The sequence below is a fragment of the Diabrotica undecimpunctata genome, chromosome 9 (assembly GCF_040954645.1).
Source record: "Diabrotica undecimpunctata isolate CICGRU chromosome 9, icDiaUnde3, whole genome shotgun sequence".
NCBI lineage: Eukaryota > Metazoa > Arthropoda > Insecta > Coleoptera > Chrysomelidae > Diabrotica > Diabrotica undecimpunctata.
In genome coordinates this window covers 111,889,610-111,906,263 of record NC_092811.1, presented here as the reverse complement: position 1 = coordinate 111,906,263, position 16,654 = coordinate 111,889,610, and the positions used below count along the sequence as shown (strand labels likewise).

The 16,654-nt window shown below is 34.1% G+C and overlaps 1 protein-coding gene across 1 annotated transcript in view; it reads right to left on the bottom strand.

Moving 5' to 3' along the window:
* The window catches only part of Egfr (epidermal growth factor receptor), a 132,961-nt gene extending 120,998 nt beyond the window's left edge, over positions 1-11,963 (bottom strand). The window contains exon 1 of the mRNA XM_072544020.1: positions 11,674-11,963. Coding sequence (XP_072400121.1) covers positions 11,674-11,887 — 214 coding nt within the window. The 5' untranslated portion in view covers positions 11,888-11,963. The remainder of the gene's footprint in view (positions 1-11,673) is intronic.
* Between the last annotated feature and the right edge of the window lie 4,691 nt (positions 11,964-16,654).

Genomic DNA, 16,654 nt, shown 5'->3' with positions numbered 1-16,654 from the left:
ACATTCTAATCTCACAGAATCCTATCACATTTTCGTAAACGTTGTGTTAACAATTCTTGCCATCCGACACGTAGGAATAACACCTTATCTTGCGTTTCGACAGGGCAATGCTTTATTTAACCGTGTCATGCTCCTTGGTAAACAAGAGATTCGTAAATTGCACGTAAAATGTTCGATTAAATGTTTGCATAATACGAGTAAGTGTATTGCGATCATTTGGATGTCTAATAATGATTTACTGTTAAATATTTCTTTCTTCCTCGAAGTGCTTTATATTTTTATGTATAAGACAATTTATCATAGTTTAATAGAAAAATTCCTGTGCCCGGTACGCTCAACCCACGAAGCTACGAAGGGTATTTTACTAAATATTGTTAAAATGTTAAGACCTATTCGGTAAATGTGATCACCTATAACTTATAGAGGAATTAAACAACATATTATAGAGGAATTAATAGAATACCGATATGAACGGCTTATTTCTCAAAATTATGGTTGTGAAATATGGGTTCTTTCAAAGAAAGATGAAGAAATTCAGCACTGTTATTGAATAATTAGCTAGAAGCTTAAATGTTACGTGTACTCAGCGCTTTTGTATGGAGTAGAAACGTGGACATTGAAGGCGACAACTCTATCAAAACTTCAGGCTTTTGAGCTATGGTTATACAGAAGAATTCTGAAGACACCATGGACAGCCAAAGTCACCAATGAAGAAGATACAAGATACTTGAGACATATAATGAGAAATCAAGGAAGGTATGAGCTACTTCAAAGGTAACATTGCAAGGTAAAATTGAAGGAGAAAGGGCTCCAGAACGAGGAAGAGTATCCTGGCTTCTAAAACTATTAACTAGAAAAAGAAGCTAGAAGAGTACAAGGATGTACTAGAAAGAGTAGAAAATGCAATTAAATAGATTACAAGACGGTCTAATTTTACTCTAGCCATAATATGCTCAACTCAAGAGAGAGTACGGCAACACAAAGAAAAGATTGTCTTGATAGAAAAGAACGTCTCCTTAGCCTGGCCTATCAAAAAATGGATATGAGCAGGTGGTATAATTGTTGAACAGGCCTAAACCCATAAAAGGTTGTGGTGCTACAGGCAGAAGGGAAAGATCTATTCTTCTACTCGGAATATGTTTATCTGATCACTGTCGCTATCTTTTCTCTAGCTTGTTCGTGTATTTTTTGCTTTATGCGACCTCTCGTATCACATGCCACCTAATTTGGCTTTTGAAATCAGATGCTTATGGAAATTGTTAAGAAGATGGTCCTCTGGACAAAAGAGATACTAGCTTGTATTCGAATTGATGTGTACATCTTAAGAAATACGTACTTTGAAAGCAGTAGAACGGAGTTGCCGCACTTTCACAGTTTTTGTTCAAAATATACTACAAATCATAGCTTAAGTTATATGTCTAACATATGTTTTGTTGGCTAATAGTATAAAGGTCTGAAAACATTATTCAGTGTAGTTGCTCAAAATTGCCGAATTTGATCTAAAATTTAACACTAGAAAGAAAAAATAAATAACTGGTGACTAGAGGTTGCCCAAACTGGACAGAAAAATTATATCTAATCAAGACATTTAAAAGTTATTGGTACTAGAAAGAAGACAAAACCATAATATTTCCACTGTGTAATATGTGGAGTTAAAAATTATTTGGAGTAGACCACACTTGGAGCTCATAACATTTGAAGAAAAACTGGTAAACGTATATTCCAGAGAAAGAAGTAACACAAAAGCAAACTAAAAGCGACAGCAATGATATTCTTAGGGAGGACTGAGCTGAGCAAAATTAAGTGTCGATATTCACAAAAACTCTGCCAATAAAAAATTTATAGCAGTGGGAAGTTAGTGTCTGGAGATGAAAAAAATTGGGAGATACATTTTTAGCATTTAGCTGCAACCCCTGTCATTTTTTATCTCGTCAATCATGCAATGAAGGTTGACAGTTGTTGTTTCAATATTTAGTTATTGTCAATATTTAGTAGGTTTAAGATGATCAATCAAGATGATATAATGGAAGTCAGAATAGATGGACAACTTACAGAACCTATAGAAATAGGCAGCGGAATAAGACAAGGGATTTATTGAGCCCCATGCTCTTCAATTTGATCATGGATAAAATCATCAAAAGCGTTAACAAAGAAAGAGGATACAGAATGGGAAACAAAGAAATAAAAATACTCTGTTGCGCAGACGAGGCAATATTGATAGCCCAAGATGAAGATAGTCTGCAAAGACTAATCCACAGATTTAACATAAGAGCAAAGGAATTTAATATGACAATCTCATCTCAGAAAACTAAAACAACAGTAGTCAGCAAAGAACCAACCAGATGTAAAACAGAAATTGATGGCATCAGTATTGAACAAGTAATGGAAATAAAATACCTGAGAATTACACTGTCTATCTATGGAGACCTGGACAAAGAAGTGAGAGATCAAGCAAATAGACTGGCAGGATGCCTTAATAACACTATATAGCGAAACACACACTATAACACTGAGATGAAGTCAAGAATTTATAAAGCCAATGTAAGACCAGTAATGACGAATGCCTCAGAAACAAGACCCGGCATAGCCGCAATGTAAAGGCTACTGGAAATTGCAGAGATGAGAGTACTGAGAAGAATTACAGAAGTGAAAACATTAGAAGAAAATGTAAGGTATAGTGTATAAATGAATGGACACAAAATATAAAAAAAGAATGGAATAACCACATATGCAGAATGGAGGAGACCCGTGTCGTCAAAAAAGCAAAAGATAAGTCACCAATCAGCAGAAATATCGAACGATCGCGCAGAAGATGGAATGACAACCTTCCATAGTGGTATTAATCCGCCAATGAACAAACAGAATTGCTTATAAAGAGGAAGAAGAAGAAGATGATGATGAATTATTATTACCAGAGCCTACAAAATACAATTCTTATAATCTAGACCAATCACCTTAAGAGATTATCAGACAATAGGACAGACGGTTTAAGTAAGAAACAATAATGTTAAGTAAAGGCAAATAATCAAACTTGAAGAACGAATTTAGAAGATTCTAGAACAATAACTGTTGTCATGGTCAAATGATTTTTGAAAAATGTTGTGTTATATATCTTTATTATAAATAAATATTTTAATGTCACGTACGACGTAACGTTTTATTTTAACACTTGTAAGAACATTTAATGCAAATAAGTAATGAACAAAATTCTTGGAAAGAGAAAACATTTTGTTTATAAATTTTCAGCGAATAGGTGTGTCGATTGAACTCTTACTTGTTTCTTAAGGTATCCACACCTTTGTGACTTTATTTATAAACTATGTGCCGATTTCCTACAAGCCATGTTTCCATTATGCCATAGTTGTAAGATAATTACCAAAATATTATGTAATTGAACCTGCATTTCCAAGTACAACAAAATTGCTGAAATCATCAAAATATCAATAGACAACACGTCAGTTAAATCTTTTCTAATAAAAATTTGAAAGGCATTGAAATATATTCTACCAGGTGTACTCTGTTAAAAAATAATCGTAATAATACAGAATGTATCTAGATTTACTCTTATTCAATATTATTTCTAATATCGCTTGCTTACTTCACATTAGTACAATTTAAAATTTTATATTAGTCACCTTATATACACTTTTTTTTGGCATGTCTGTTTTGTTTTACAGTCAGTTTATGTGTAAACCAGGATAATTCAAAGTACATGATCACATTAATAATAAAATAATGCAAAGAGCAAAAAAAAGGTGATCAGTTCATTTTCACATATTAAGCAAATGGAAAAAAAATCGAGATGGTGGACCATTTTAATTACCTGAGGGATATTATAGAAAAGAAAGACATAAGAAAGGCAATAAGACCCACAGTGGCAGATGGTACTGACTGCATTATGCCAGACTTTGTCAAATGCCTGGGAGATATCTAAGAATATTCTGAAGCATTATTTTCTGTTTTCCAGTAATTGGCGTATTCGCTTATAAGCCTAATAAATTTGTTCAGTGGTAGCGTGTGGCCTAGAGCCAAACTAGTGATGAAATATTATTTGTTTGTCAATGAAAATTGGCTCTTTTCTCAGCATAGATATAATACAATACATACATTATAATACGATACAATAACAGCAGCTTTTCCAATATTTCAAACTTTATGGGGAGCAGACTAATATGATGATAATAGACTACTAGGTCTGTAAGACTTTGTTTCCTTTAAGGATTTATTGGATTTTGGAATTAAGATTATTTGGAATAGATTAGATGGTTGTTGTAGAAGTTGGACTTCAGTATCTATATTAATATGCCCATCTGCAGGAAATGGTTGGAAAACCATTTAAGATGTTCAGCAAAAATTTCGGCTTTCTCTTTATGGCTTCTGACCATGAGCCACTTTGAATCCGAATTAAGAGTTGTGAGAATTTGTGTGGTTGCTTTTCAGAGTGAATACTCGGTAGTTTTTGTAGGTGTAAGATGTCATGAGATAAAGATGTATACTATTGGTTTTGTGGTTATTTAATAACGCTCTTAACTGTGCTGCAGCTCTATTCAGATTGGTCTTGTCTTGTGGTACTCTCGTCAGCTGCCACCTACGTCGTAATATTCGTTTCTCAATAATTTTTTGTTTTATTTTATTGGTTAGTTCATGAGTAGGGCGGTTTATTTTTGTGTCTGTCATTGATTCCCATGCAGCTTCTTGTATGGATTGGGTAAGGTATTCTGTGGCATTGTCAATTTCCAGGTTTGTTGTTAGTGAGATATTTATTTCTAATTGATTAGTTAGAATTCACTGGAATTATTAAAGTTTTTGAATTTGTTAGTTAATGTAGGAGATGGTATTTTGTGAAAGATTTCTCAACTCACTTCTATTAAAACAGGGGAATTGTCATAAAAAAAGATCATAATAAGAAGAAGCGTTCATGTGGTTTTTTGGTAAACCGATAGTGACACCAAAATCTACCAGATATGGTACTTTATTTTTGTTAGTAGGTCAGTAGGTAGGTTTCCAAGAGATCTGAAGAACTGTGTAAATTGTTGTATTATGTCGTGGTGGGCACTAGATGGTTGTTATTGTTAATGGCCCTTCTTAATCTTCGACGGATATGTTGGTGGCTTGCAAATAGTCTTAAGTATTTTGCTACGCTCCTCTTGCTTAATTGAGTTCTTGATTATGACTGCAGATCCACCGTATGCCGTATTATCTGGATAATTGGTGCTGAATATTACATAATTATTACATTTAAAATAACTTCAGATATCTGCATTATGCCAACGTTATTATTGATTATGAAGGCATTGACTTCTTAGACATATTAAGGTAGCTCGTCGGCATTCCAGAAGGAGGCAAAAAAATACGGTGAAAGATTTGGTACGACGAACAAATATCAGCCGGTTGATAAGGATGTAAAGAGATATATGGATAAGACATGTGATATGGATAATGAGAAGATGTGAAAGATGGTCCTAAAACGGAGAGCAACAACGAAAAGAAGAAAGTATCGACCAAGACAAAAATGGTTTGATGGCGTATAAAAAGATATTAGAAAATGTTCAGTCTCTCATGACTGAAAACAATTACAAACAGATATGTTAATGACAAAAACTGGTTAAGTGCTATATTTGGTCTGTACTTTTCTATGGAGTGTATACACAACAGTATCAAGGATGAACAGAATTAAAGCATTGGAAATTTGGATTCATAGACGAGTGCCGAAGCTACCTTGGACAGCAAAAAAAATTAATGAGGGTCAACATGTTAGAGAATTGGTAAAGACTGGTAAATACTGGTAAATCTCTAATGTGGGACATATAGTGACGGGAAATCGATATAAAATACTATAACTGATGCTTAAAGGACAAAATAGAAACCCATAGAGGTGTAGGAAGAAAACAGGTTTTTTGGTTAAAAACCATTCGTGAATGGACTCAGATATAAAATGCAGGACAATTATTCGGTGGCAGAAGATCGAGAAAACTTGGAAAAGGGACAATGTGTATATTTTAAAATATGTAAGGATTTTTTATATTTTAGCCCTAGGCCTACACAGACTGCTAAGCATTAAAAAATAAAAATTATGTTTGAAAGTCTTGAATTTTATCTTGAAAGTTAATTTTTAGATGTACTTTACATAATGTCAGTTCGATACAAGCGGATATGGTTATCTGCGGTAAATCTTTGTATATCATTCCATTTTAATTAAGCTATAGCATATAGCTTATAGTTTTTTACGATCATATACTTAAGAGATATTTTTTACTTTGTGACATAATACACATTCATACAGACATTTTTACAAGCCTAATTGATCTATAAATTACAAAACAATGCCATCATTTCCTCTAAAACTTGAGCTATAACAACGATTTTAAAAAGCCAAACTTTGATTTCTTCTCTTTCGCAAAATTAATTTCAACCATAAATTAATTTAATCTGCAAATTAACAATATATTATTATATAAGCTGCGTATTCTGCAAGTTCTCGATAAAATTCAGTTCCTACAACCTTTCACCGTTTTTGCCAGGTACCAACTTTCTCTAATAATAACCATGAAACTTATGTTGCTGTACGAATATTCTCAGTATCTCCTACGGAGGATTTACAAGATAGCCAAATAGTTTAACGAGTTTTGATTTAGTACCTATCAACTAGCATTCTTACGGTAAAGATTTAAATATTTATTGCTGAGTTTTAGGAAACGCCCAAAAGGTGTTTATATTCAATCATTTAGGTAAAACTATTGACGTTTTCAAGTACGAATGTCTAAACAATAATTGTTTTCTTGGTAACTACTAAATATTTATTCAATTAATAAAACAATAGTTAATTAGGATAGTTAATATTGCCAACTATGCAATTAAAAAACACACAAGTAGATAAGGTTAACTGAATTAGTGAATTAGGCTCTTAAATAAATTAAAATATAGTCTGTCAACAAAATACAATTTATCCACTTCATTATCATCATCATCATCATCATCAAAGGTGTTACAACTATTTATGAGTCTTTGCTGCGTTTACTATTATTGCATTCCATATTTGTCGATCCTCTGTCACTATTTCTAATTGTCTTACTCCCATTTTCTCCAGATTCTCTCTGAATGCATTTTTCCACCTTATTTAGGTCGTTCTACACATCCTATTCTTTTCCCATCTGATATTTCCCAAAACACATTGTTTGTAAGGCGACTGTCACTACTGCCTAGCAAATGTCTTCTTTCTTGTCACTCATTCATTTTGCTTATCCACTAAAGCAAAACTAAATTTTGATAAAAGATGTGTATACATATTCTAAAGACAAATCCTCCTTTCTCTCTCTGAATCTTTTAGCTGTCATGCCTCCAATATTATGGACGTAGATCTCAGCACTTGATTGTCATCTGCTTATCTTATTCAATTTAGTTTCATTGTTTTTATTTGATGGGTTACTATACCATATTGCTTCTAGATATCATCATATTTCTTGGATATGGTTTTTATTTAATAAAATGTTTGATTTCATATATCATTTTCTCGTCTTGCAACTCATATTTAAGTTTTGTGATTGTATCTGTCATGTCCCTTACTTTTGGTATCTTATTCAGTTACTTCTTGTTTTTTCATCAATATATATCCAGAATTGCTCGTTGTATCGGCCTTTGTGTCACTTCAAGTCTGTGTTTTATTTTATTCGTTAGTATACAAGTTTGAACTCCCTGTGTGACTCAAGAGATAAATTGATTATAAATCAGAGATCGCTGAGCTATTTTTTGGTTTTTAATACATAACCTGATCGTCGACGAGGAGTTCATCTCAATTCTACATATTCTAGAACGTTTTCTTCATATATGATCTATTTACTTCCTTTGTACCCCAATCTTTGTTTATTTTTCCAAGTATAAAATCATTTGATTTCAGTTTTCGTTATTTAAAGACTATTTCATACAATCTTACGATATTGCCTTTTGGTATATTTGTGATGAATTATGATTGACGCTTTCGTTTTTAAATTCTTCTTCAGGTACCGAGTATTCAATTGAATCAAAAAGGTTTTTTAAAGTCTATGAAGGAAAAGCTGAATGATATACTGTATTTTCTCGACATTTCTATAAACATGTTAAAAATCTCTAAGTGGTCATATTTTGTACTAAATTCTTTCGTAAATGCCGACTGATTGGTAATTGTCGATTTTGGTTGTAATTCTGCTGCATATAATCCTAGAAGTAGATAACTCGGTCGGAAAATACGACCTTGCCTCCCAATTCTGTCGAACTGTACTTTAATTATAAAGGAATTAATAATAAAAGAATTTACAACCACAAGTAGGGTTGGCAACCACCCCTGGGATGGAAGCATACATCGGCGTTTTATAACTTTTGTTACATGTGCACTTTCCCATTAACTCACCAAATTTCAAGTGAATCGGTTCAATCCGAGAAAATTGGGAGGTAGATAGGCAGAGTGACTGGATTATAGTAAATGGTGCACTCTGGAAAGGCTACAAACCATTCAAAATATAAAATCCTTGTAAGTAACTTAACCAATCAAAAGGCCAACTTATGTGATTGCTATTGGTTGTAGCCTTTTTGAAGATCAGCTCTATTTTTGCAATATTTATCTTTGAATATGCCCCCTCTTAAAATTCGTCCGTTTTATTCTGTCTGGGTGTTTTATGAGACCCATCACAGCAAACAAAACAGATTAAGGATACAATGAAAACTAATAACAATATTTATGGATTAAAACACGCTTTAATAAAATCACATAATTTGTCACTATGCATCATGAAATTTTCTGGTATTATAATTGGACTTCTAACGAGAGAGTTTTGCTGTAATGGTTGGTATGACGAATAAATGATTGTAGAGGGACTGATTTTACTACAGACCTCTCTTAGGCTATTATTACTCGTCCCGTGAGAACTCTTTAATTATAAATAAATTTAAATTGGCATTGGCATGACTAAGAAACAAACAAAAAACCAAAAAGAAGGTCTATACCTAACAGAATGTTTTAAAAGATGGTTGAGATACATTTCAAAACATTTAAAAGAAAATGGAATAGTCCAGTTTGTTTCGGCTTCTCCGCTGAGAAAAATATAACAGAATCGATTATTTTGGAAAACTTTACTTTAAATAATTTCCTGATAACAAATGTGCTTGTTGCCGTAAGTAAATCATGTCCACAAGTTGTTTAACCTGGTAAAATGGTATTTTACTCATTTTGCTCATTTTGGTTATCATCAAATCTTTTCTAATCAACAATTTTCAAGTTACAAAGTTAGTACATACTATGTAGTAAAAATCGTTAAATTTGTTTTTCGATATCTTTACTACAACCCAATATTATTTGATTGTTAATTTTGCGCGCGAATGGAATCCCGTGGCCGCTATGTTACCCGAACAGTTATAATAGTATGGTGTGAAAATCCATAGAAAAACAGGTCTGCATCAAAAATGTTTTTAGAGCCAGTTGATATGCTGTATGCTTCTACGCATCAGAAAGAGAATTTATAAAAACCGTGATAAGTGTCAAGGCCTCAGTGTAACATAACAACAATCTATACTCTATATGGATAAGCCTTTAAGAAAAAGTTAGAAACAGGTGTAAAGGAAATTGTTGGAGAATAACAAGCAGTTTTTACAGTAGGGAAATTATGTATAGATCACATTTATATATCAAATCAAGTCATGAAAAAGAATGCAGAAAAGAGACAATTTAGCATTTATACACCTCAAGAAATTATCTGACTCAATACTTAGAGCTCAACTATAGAAAGCAATATACGATATCTGAGTAGGCAGTACGGTCAGCAACACAATATCTAGTCCATTTAATGCGACAAAATGATTCTTGCAGTTTGCTATTTTGTTTAAAATATTCATAGAGAAAATTCTAGTAAAAATAAGCGAAGAACACCGTATGGATATGAACTCCATAGAAAAAAGTACAGATTGGAGTCCGATACGAAGAAGGAGAGGCAGAACAGAAGATCGTTTAGAAATTATTTAGACGAGACAATGGAAAGAAGAAGCCTACAAGAATGGGATTGGCAGAATAGAAAGAGCTGGAGAGAACAGAAGAGAGAAGAAATGTGGAATTACTTATATTTCAATAATATACCGGACTTGACATTACGTTACTTGGGACTCAATTCTTAGAAAGCTACTCATCACCTTATGGGAGAGTTAGGAAAGTATATTAAAAGCTCTTAAGGAAGCCAAGCATTTATGTCAAAAATATCAAACGAGCAAAAAGCAGCTTTAAGTCTTGGAGAAACCATGAAAAATGTCTAGATTATTAAAAATCCTCATATTCTCAATAGAGTCAAAAGTACAGAAACTCATACAAACTATATAGGACAGCTAAAAAAGTCAACAAGAGGAGTACAGGAGTTAATAGCAAAATAACCACACTAGAACATATGTCACAGTATTCTAAACGATGAAGAAATTTTATGAAAGAAAAATGATGGCGCATAATAAGAAAACATTACTCGACTCTGGACATAGGAAACCTATACATTTGTATATAAGTAATAATTTAAGATGATCCGTTATATCAGTACCCACTTTGCAGCAAATCTGTTACGTCTGTATCATAAATAATTATTATTCTAAACGTGTCCGTAATTGGTTTGTTTTGAATGGTTAACACATATGTTTCACCTGTCATATGGTACGAAATAGCATAAATTTGGCGATTTGCCAGCTCAAACTTGGGGAGTAAACTCGCATACCAGAAAATTATCATATTGTACTGTAAAGCAGGGGAAGACAAAATTCCTGCCTTAGAGATATACTACAGTGGACCAACAAAACACCTATAGCGTTTTTCAGATCAGCTTTGGAGAAGATAAAATAAATGTTTTTGTAGTTTTTAACATCCTAATACATATGCTAAGAAGAATTAGCCTGTAGAGTGTAGAGGGGGCATAAGGGAACTAAATACAAATGTAATAACAGGAGGTATTTCCACATATGACTACCAACAGAGCATGTTCCTGAAAACAATGAGACTAGTGTCTCTATGCTCAAATTTTTTACATATTAAGAGAGTTTCATACACGATTTTTAAATCACGCATGAAATACAAGTTTCGTAGCAAATGCACGCAGCAATGATCATAGCAAGAAATCCAGAGCATATAATAGATTTTTTTGCCCAATAGCCCCTGGTAACTTTTAATTTATTCCAGTAGAACTAAAACATACATGTTATCTAGGTTTACGCACCTAAAAATTAGGAAATTATGAGCAGAACGTAACAAAACACTGCTTAAAATTTATGATTAATTATGTATTTTAGGTATTCAAAAAGGACTCACTTCTCAATACATTTCGGTTACATCAACAGTTATATCCTCTACATTTTATGATACATCAGTAAAATAATCAAATTTACAAAACTTGAAAATCATTATTTTGAATGAATTGTTTCAAGTTTTGCATTGTGAGAGTATACAAACTAAATAAATACAAATATGAGATAACTTGCATTACATAATTGCGTACAAGAATTACTTAAAACTTTCTTTACACAGCTATATTGTTTAATTGCGTGAAGAAAACATCAACAAAAACAAGATAGTCTATAAGGAAAGTTTTAAAATGGCATTCTAACTTAAAGTCCAATGTACAAGATCATAGTAGGTTTATTATTGTTGTTATAAACTAAAATTCTACTTTGAACACTTACTCTTTCCCCCCTTATTCAAAAAATCAGTCTCCTTCTCAGCAACTGGCGCTCTCGAGCGCAAGTGTTGCTGAACAGCGTGCGAAGTATTCGTGTGTCTATTCCTGTTTTTTGCACAATTCACCCTGTCAATCACAAACACAATCAATAAAAGGACAATGCACAATTTGATCATCCCCATGCAACCTACGGAGGCGCACATTTTGACGGACGACATCTCGATGAAGGTCACATGTTTCGCGGTGCTCTCCGGAACGCATCGTCCGACGTACTGACGGTTTGAGGTGCAGCTCCAGCCATGGTTCTGTAAAACAAACCTAACCTTAGTTTCTTGGTTTACCTGACCGGTACTAGTCAACGTTGCCGAGTTTCGTCTTTCTTAGAGTACCGCATTTGGTAAACACGGAAAATATTGAGGTCATTGTAATTCTAGAAAGGTTACAGGATTATACACCGAAAGAATATTTAATAGTGATTCTAGAATTAATTTAACAAAAATATCTTTCTATTCTAAAGCACCTTCAGTACTTATTACACAGTGTAATATTATTTAAGACAATTATTTTTATTTGGCCTTTATTTTTTTTAGAGTAACAACAATCTTATTTTTGTTTTACATTGTGTGTCTTTTGAAGTGGATATTTTGATTATCCCTATATACTATGTTTTAAAACATTTGTCCTGTATTTTTTAAAGCGAAAATCAAGTTTTAGTCTGATATTTGTAAAGCAATATTATACTTTATTTTTAAAAAACACTTTGTCACAGAGGTACAAATTTGATATTATTTTCACTCTCTCTACAAGGAGATGTATAGAGAATACATAATGAGGAACGCACTCGATGGATGGAGAGGCGGCATCTCCATTGCAGGAAAAAAGATCTCAAACTTAAGATTCGCAGACGATACAACACTGATAGCAACATCTGAAGAGGAGATGTCGAGACTGATAAAGAGAGTAGAAACCGAAAGCAACAAGTGTGGGCTCAAGATTAATAATCAGAAAACAAAAATCATGATTGTGGACCACGCGAATATCCTCCAAACAACAGGCGCCCTAAATCAATTCGAGAAAGTAGACGAGTTCACGTATCTAGGATCTTCCTTAAGCAATGCAGCCTCCTCCCATACGGAAATTGCTACGCGTCTCGTGGACGGGGCACAGATCCAATCAGTCGATTCTCGAAGAGCTAAACATTCAGACCAGACTCTCCTCTCAGTGTCTTGCAAATGTTTTAAAGTTTTTTGGCCACATTGCGAGAAGAGACAATGACAACTTAGAAAGACTAATTGTGTGCGAAAACGTAGAAGGACGTAGACGGTTTCCGAGTCCATGAGAGCAGCCCAAAATCACAAGAGACGGAGAGAATTGACAGCCCGCATTGTAGGAAATCACGATCCTCAGCAATGAGGAAACGACAAGAGAGAGAGAGAGACAAGGAGATATCTCAAATAAAATAAATGACTTGAAATTTTGCATTTTTGGGAGTATCTATCATTGTCTGATGTGGAATTTCTTTGTCTCATTAATAGTCACAGATATGCCAAAGTAGCCATTTATCCGATTGTTGGCCCATTCGCTCATCGTTTGGTCCAAATTTTGTTCTTGTGGATGATAACGACCTCACAAACTAGCAATTTTGAGTTTAGCTCTAGAAGGCTAGATATTAGATACTAGACTAGCATGAAGTGACCCACTTGTTTGCCAAACTCTAATTCTATCGACCAAGTCAGGAATTGTCTCCAATCTCCAATGATAGCTTATTATTTACGATCCCCAGCCAAAGAGACTTGAAGAGCTTTCTGAGACTTTAAACGAAGAGTTGCAAGCTTTAGATCAAAGTCAATGTGATTACTGGTTCTGAATACGTATAGAGGACTACATGCTGTTTTTTCTACGAGATATTGAATAGAAGATTTACCAATGATTTTATCGGCCTTAGCCTTAAGGTACGTTTTCACGCTCATGCAATTTGCGCAAATTGACTTGTGTACGCCAATTTGTGCAAGTAAATTGGTGCATGAAAACGAAAATTGTTCACTTGCGCAAGCCACAAAGTTTGGCTTCAGGAAAATCTGGATGGTCAGATAATTTGCATGTGATTGGCGCAAATGCGTAGTGGTCGAATAATAGTTAATAGAATTGTTGTTCTGACGTGCACGTGGCTTTAATTTTCGGGTTTTCGGTCACTAATAACTTGTGTAATAATAATGTCAATAAAAGAAAAAGAGTTCATGATTCAGTTTATTGAGCTTTATCAATCGCTAAGTCTCAGGCGTATGAAATTCTCGTTGAAAAAATGCGCACAGTTGAAGAGAGTGCCAAAGAAGAAACTGTGATAAATGAAATAAATTCCTGGAGAACTACATACAGAAAAGAACTAAAAAAGTTCTCGCTTTTGAGAAGTCCTGTGCAGGTGTCGATCATGTATATGTACCACATTAAAAAAATGTTTTAAAATGAAATAGGCACAAAATATTTATCGAGAAATGATGGAACAAGGTTTGAACTTGAATTTAGGTCCTTAATGAATTCAAAAGTACCGTATTTTACTGGTTTTTTGAGCCTTGAAAATCGTAATCTTGTACTATTTTGTTGAAAATGATCCAAAAAATTCAAAAAAATTTGTCCGGGCCGAAAAAATTGTTTAAAAATATTTGAGCAACTTTTCGCCTGGCGACCTCTTGAACTTTATTTTGGGGTTATCATGAAAGTGATTATGCAAAAACCCTTGCCTATACATGTTTTTTCTCTCTGGAGGTATAAATTTCTAAAAACCGTACCAGGTTAACCGATCCCTAGGGATTGCTGACCTAGTATCAAAATATTACGCATGCGAGACATGGGTGATGACAGAAGAGACAAAAAGAAAACTGGAAGTCTTCGAAAGAAAAGTCCTAAGAAAGATATTTGGATCTATTAACGAAAACGGAATATGGAGATCCAGGTATATCCATGAACTCTACCAACTGTTCAAAGAGACACCGATCTCAGAATTCGTTAAACTTCAGAGACTTCGCTGGGTTGGTCATGTAGTACGAATGGAGACAGAAAGATTGCTGAAAAGAGCCTTAGATAGTAAAACGCAGGGCGCAAGATCAAAAGAAAGGCCGCGGAAAAGACGGGAGGATGAAATGGCAGCGGACGCGCAAAATTTGCTAGACGTGAGAACCTGGAGAAGATCGGCACGGGACCGACAAGGTTGGAGGCATAGTTTGGAGGAGGCCAAGGCCCGATTTGAGCTGTAGCGCCATTGGAGAGAGAGAAAGGGATGGTTGGCGTGTGTTGGATTCAGGGTAAAGGAGTACATCCGAGTCCATTTCCCCTTAGAAGAAGGAGGTCTTGCAAACAAATACCTTCCTGTTATCCTACCTACCAACTAAAACCACCCTCTCCTACTTATGCTCAGTTGACTGTCACACGTACCGTACTTTGAAAGTGGGAGGGCCGCTGTAAGGCTGACGACACTTTCGGAGCACTACCTTGTCTTATCTATGTCGTTGGTCCGGCTGGTGTTTCTCTTATTCTTCTTTCTTTTTAATTACTGTTCGAATCTAATTATGTACAATATTCCATCCCTCCCTACTTCCCGTCATCTTCACGATCATCTCTCTCACAGTAACAGGGTTTGTACCTATTTCTCTATAGATTATGTTTCTCTCCACTGTCCATCTATTACACTCCACCATTGTGTGAATAACATATAGCCTTGTCTATACATAACTACAGCCATCTTTTGAATAATACAAACAAAATTATTTCCAATTCCACTTAGTGGATGTGTACAAGATTTTATTGATGCGTTTTTAATGGTTTTTAAATGGTAGTAGAAAATATAAATTCCCAGAAACTTTAATTTATATCGACAGAAAGAAAGTTCAAAATAATTTTGTCAGACAAAAAAACAAAAAGTGAGTAAATATTAGAATATGGAAATTATGTAACAATTAGTTGGAAAATAAAACAATAATATATGATTTGGACATAAAATGGATACAAAAAGAATACATCGAATATCCCCAAAAGCTTTTAATAAAAGCAACTGTCAAGTAAGCAATTAAAAGCTAATCAGATTAATTTAATCATAATCGAAATTTCCAGACTCAGCGATTTGATCTAAACCTTATCCGACCACGTCTCTTCAGTTTTGATTTATTACATTATTTATACTATTCCTTTTGTACAACTTAACATCAATTCAAACAGATTTAGTGAAGCTTACAGTAACGATCTTGAGTAAGAGTATCTACGAAACTGGCTTGTGTCCGACTTCATGAAGATACCAAGAAGTTCCGATTAGAACGTGGAATTAGACAGGATTATACTATTTCCACGAAGTTGTTTACAGCTGTACTCGAATATATGTTCAAGTGAATGAAACAAGGGAATCATATGGGAATTAAAATAAATGAAGAGGATGTGAACCACCTAAGATTTGCCGATGACATCGTTTTAATATCCGATAGAATTAACACAAAGACAAAATTTATTACCAGCCTTGTAGTCAGCGAAAGAATTGGTTTCTTATGGGCTGCCTTTGGTAGATTGAACAATATTTTCAAGTCTAATGTTCCAGTTTATTTAAAAAAAAAGGTTTTTAACCAATGTGTTTTACCGGTTCTTACATATGGTGCAGAAACATTAAATTTGACAGAAAGAACAATAAATAAAATAAGAGTTACATAACACGCTATGAAAACACCAATGTTTTCAAGGTCTTACCATCAGAGATAAGGTACCAAACAAAGAAATAAGAAGAACAACAGGAGTCACGAATGCAGTTGAAAGAATAGCCATAACCAAATGGGCTTGGTCCGGACATGTGGTCAGACTGACGGATGATAGATGGAGCAGAAAGATTCTGGAATGGCGACCAAGACAAGAGGCATATCAAAGCAGAGGACGAACACCGACTAGATGGACGGATGATATCAAGCGCATCATCACGAACTGGATGCAAGAATCGAAAAGCAGATAAAGAT